General features: G+C 21.8%; 1 protein-coding gene across 1 annotated transcript; it reads right to left on the bottom strand.

Moving 5' to 3' along the window:
• Positions 1-925: 925 nt before the first annotated feature.
• On the bottom strand, positions 926-2,268 carry PVX_064190 (variable surface protein Vir7, putative; the record flags this gene model as incomplete). Its single annotated transcript, XM_001612422.1, has 3 exons — positions 926-1,084; positions 1,200-2,117; positions 2,251-2,268. The coding sequence occupies 3 exons, from the start codon at positions 2,266-2,268 to the stop codon at positions 926-928; spliced, it is 1,095 nt and encodes a 364-aa protein (XP_001612472.1).
• Positions 2,269-3,379: the final 1,111 nt, after the last annotated feature.

The raw sequence follows: 3,379 nt of genomic DNA on the forward strand, positions 1-3,379 counted from the left end.
AAATATGTTTTTTTTCAATAATCCATATGTGTTTTCTTTATATGATAATTATTATTACAATTTTTTTTAGCAAATTATAATATTTTATGAATTAAAATAGTATAAAGTTCATAGGGATACAAAATTGATTTAATTTATCCTTTTATTAAGATTAATATTAATATATATGGAGTAAATATAGTTGTCCCATACGAAGAAGATATTAAGCTTAGTAATAATTATTCAACTGTTATTTATTCTTTTATATAATAAAAAAAAATTTTCTAATTATTATCACTTTCCACAATGATAATAATTGAATATAATGCAATAATATAATATATTATGTTTGTCACATAACATATTTACATTAAATATTGATAAATAGCACGGTAGTACATATAAAATATACAGACACAATGATTGCATCCTTTGTAATTTATGTAATAAGCAATATTTATCAATAGCATTATAGTATGACATAATTTCATATTTATTATTGTTCATTACATTTATTAATATATTTACAATTATATTGTGAGAAATTTAATGAAAGATCTAATAAATATTGTTTATTATATTATTCACATTATTATAATTGGCTGAAGAGTATCTTCTTCTATATGATCGAAGATTTAATAACACAATTTATTTATTGGTACATTTTTTATATATCAAAAAAAATAAAATAATTTGCGATTATATTTTCCAGAAATAATATACGTATGATTTTAGTTTTTATTTGGATAAATAATAATCTTGTTACTTTAATATTCATAATACGAATAGAAAGCAGTTTTCATACTTTATATAATAAATAATTTCATTTCTTATTATTCATTATATTAGTTAAAATAATTTTCCTTGTTTATGATAAACTTATGTGCATAATGTGAGTAATCAAATTATACAAATATATATATAATGTGTGTTTTTAACAGGGCAATTATACAGGACGATATGATATATTATATCCGCTTCTTTCTGAATTGAACTGTTCAGGCTGGTAAAAATTATTTATTAATTGTGCATCCGTTAGTGGATTATGATTCATCCTTGTTGTTCTTCCTAATAATTTGTTTATCAAGTTTCCAGCGGGAGTATACTAATAAATAAAGATGTATATATTATATATGTAATTTATGGTTTTATATAAACTTGTGCAAGCTTTATGAAGTGCAAAGTAATGCATTATATTTATTAATCATTATACTAATTACATTGTACAGTAGATATGAAGGAACTAAAGCTGCAGCAACTGAGACAGCACCAGTAATACTTTTAGATGTTATAGAAGGGGTAGTACGTTCAGAATGATCCAAAGAACCTAAAATTTGAAAACCACCTGCTTCTGGTTCAGTAACTGATGATTCAAGAGGAAGTGCATGCGATTGAACTCCGCTTCCGAGCCCTACTGCTAATTTTTCTTCTTGTGGGGATACTCGATTACTTTTTTCTTCTTGTAATTGCACCAATTCACTCTCAGGACCATCTGCAAATTTCTCAGATCCTCGTTCATTTAATTTTAAGAAACAATTAATTTCTGATAAAAGATTTGGCTTATTGTCAGGAAAATATTTTCTAAATGCTTTACAATACTCCTTTTCCTTTTTTTCTATCTCGCATTCACCGTAGAACTTGTTATAAATATTGATATTTGTATCTAAATAAGACTTATAATTATTATTACAGGACATTCTAGGATAAATATGTTTTTCTTTATAGCTTTTATAATCCTCTGAACAATCAAATATTGTTTTAATATCTTTAAAATCATCCTTATACATATAATCATGAGGAGCTGTACATAACTTGTGCTGATTAACATTTACTAAGGTATTGAAAAGAGCAAGAATAACTTCATGAAACAAATCATTCGTAAGTAATTTCTCCAATAATATATTGCCTAACCAAAAGTACAAGAAGTTACATTTATCACTGTCCAAGCTACCTGACGATCTATTTTTATATATATAACATAAAGCTCTTAGAATTTTATCGGAATCATTCTCAAGTACCTTATTTTTATCTAATATATTTTTTGCTTCCTCATAGAACCCATAAAATTGACAACCATCCCATCCCGTATTTAATTTTCCATAATAATATTTTGTGTTTAGAAAGTCTTTATCACTATCCTAAATATTGAAAGAATAAGAACATATAGGTAATAGATAATTATATATTATATATAAGAAAAAAATATGGAATTTTATTAAATATGTAATATATAATAATAGGTAGGTCTGATTCTCATAACACAATATTTACTCCTAGAAAATAATTCATTTTTAATGAGAGTCAAATTTGGAGGATAAATAAATAAAAGGATAATGGTACACTTAATAATACATCCAATATAATAATAAAAAAAAATAAGAATGTATAATTATTAATCATATGTAGTTAAAAATAAATAAATTATATTGTACTGGAAAATATATATTAATATTATATAAATTATAATTTATTTTAAAATTACAATGTTCACATAAAGTTTATATTAATATGAATAATACAATAAGCACAAAAATAAAAAATCATAATATAAGATAAGGAATAAGGAGACTCATATGTCATATAATTGGAAGTAGTTAAGATATCTCCGTTCTTTTTTTTTTAAGTACAAAATGGCAGTTTTATATACACACTTATAACTGATACATTATGCAATATAAGATAAAGTTATGAATGTTTCAAGCTTTTAGCGTAGATTTTTCATATATACTATTATAAATTATTATTAAAAAGAAATGCATTAAAAAAAATTTTTTAATGTTTAAGTTATATATTTTAAATATATAAATGTGTATATTTAATCTAAAATAAATAAAGTAATCTCGTATATATGAATACAAAAATATATGAAGTTTCTCAATTTTTTTTTTTATAATTATTATGCATATAAATAGTAAAAATTTTATAGTATTATATTAATTAAAATACAAAGTGTTCATATATGTGTGAACGTTTTACATGGTTATTTTTTATTACAGTTAATTTGTAAAGATTTACTATAATTTTCGTGCTTATTATATTTCTCTCTATTTTATCCTTTAGGTATATTTATTAATATATGCGCAGCTTATAAATTGTTAAAAAATATATTAATATTCAAAAAAACATTGTTATTACAAGAAAAAAATTCTATTTATAAGGAAATAATATATGCATTTGTAATTTATTTATAAGATACATATTTGCTTTATAACAATTATAATATAATTCATTTAATATATTGACTTCATGAGGAATATTTTAGATATTAGCATATACTATATATTTTATTTTATATGATTAATAGCTTTGTTATTATTGATTTGAAGTGCAAAGTGTAATATGTATTAATTTTATTTTAATATAATATATCTGCTTTATGAAAATAATTGTGTAATAATAG

Source organism: Plasmodium vivax, genomic scaffold (assembly GCF_000002415.2).
Source record: "Plasmodium vivax scf_6632 genomic scaffold, whole genome shotgun sequence".
Taxonomy (NCBI): domain Eukaryota; phylum Apicomplexa; class Aconoidasida; order Haemosporida; family Plasmodiidae; genus Plasmodium; species Plasmodium vivax.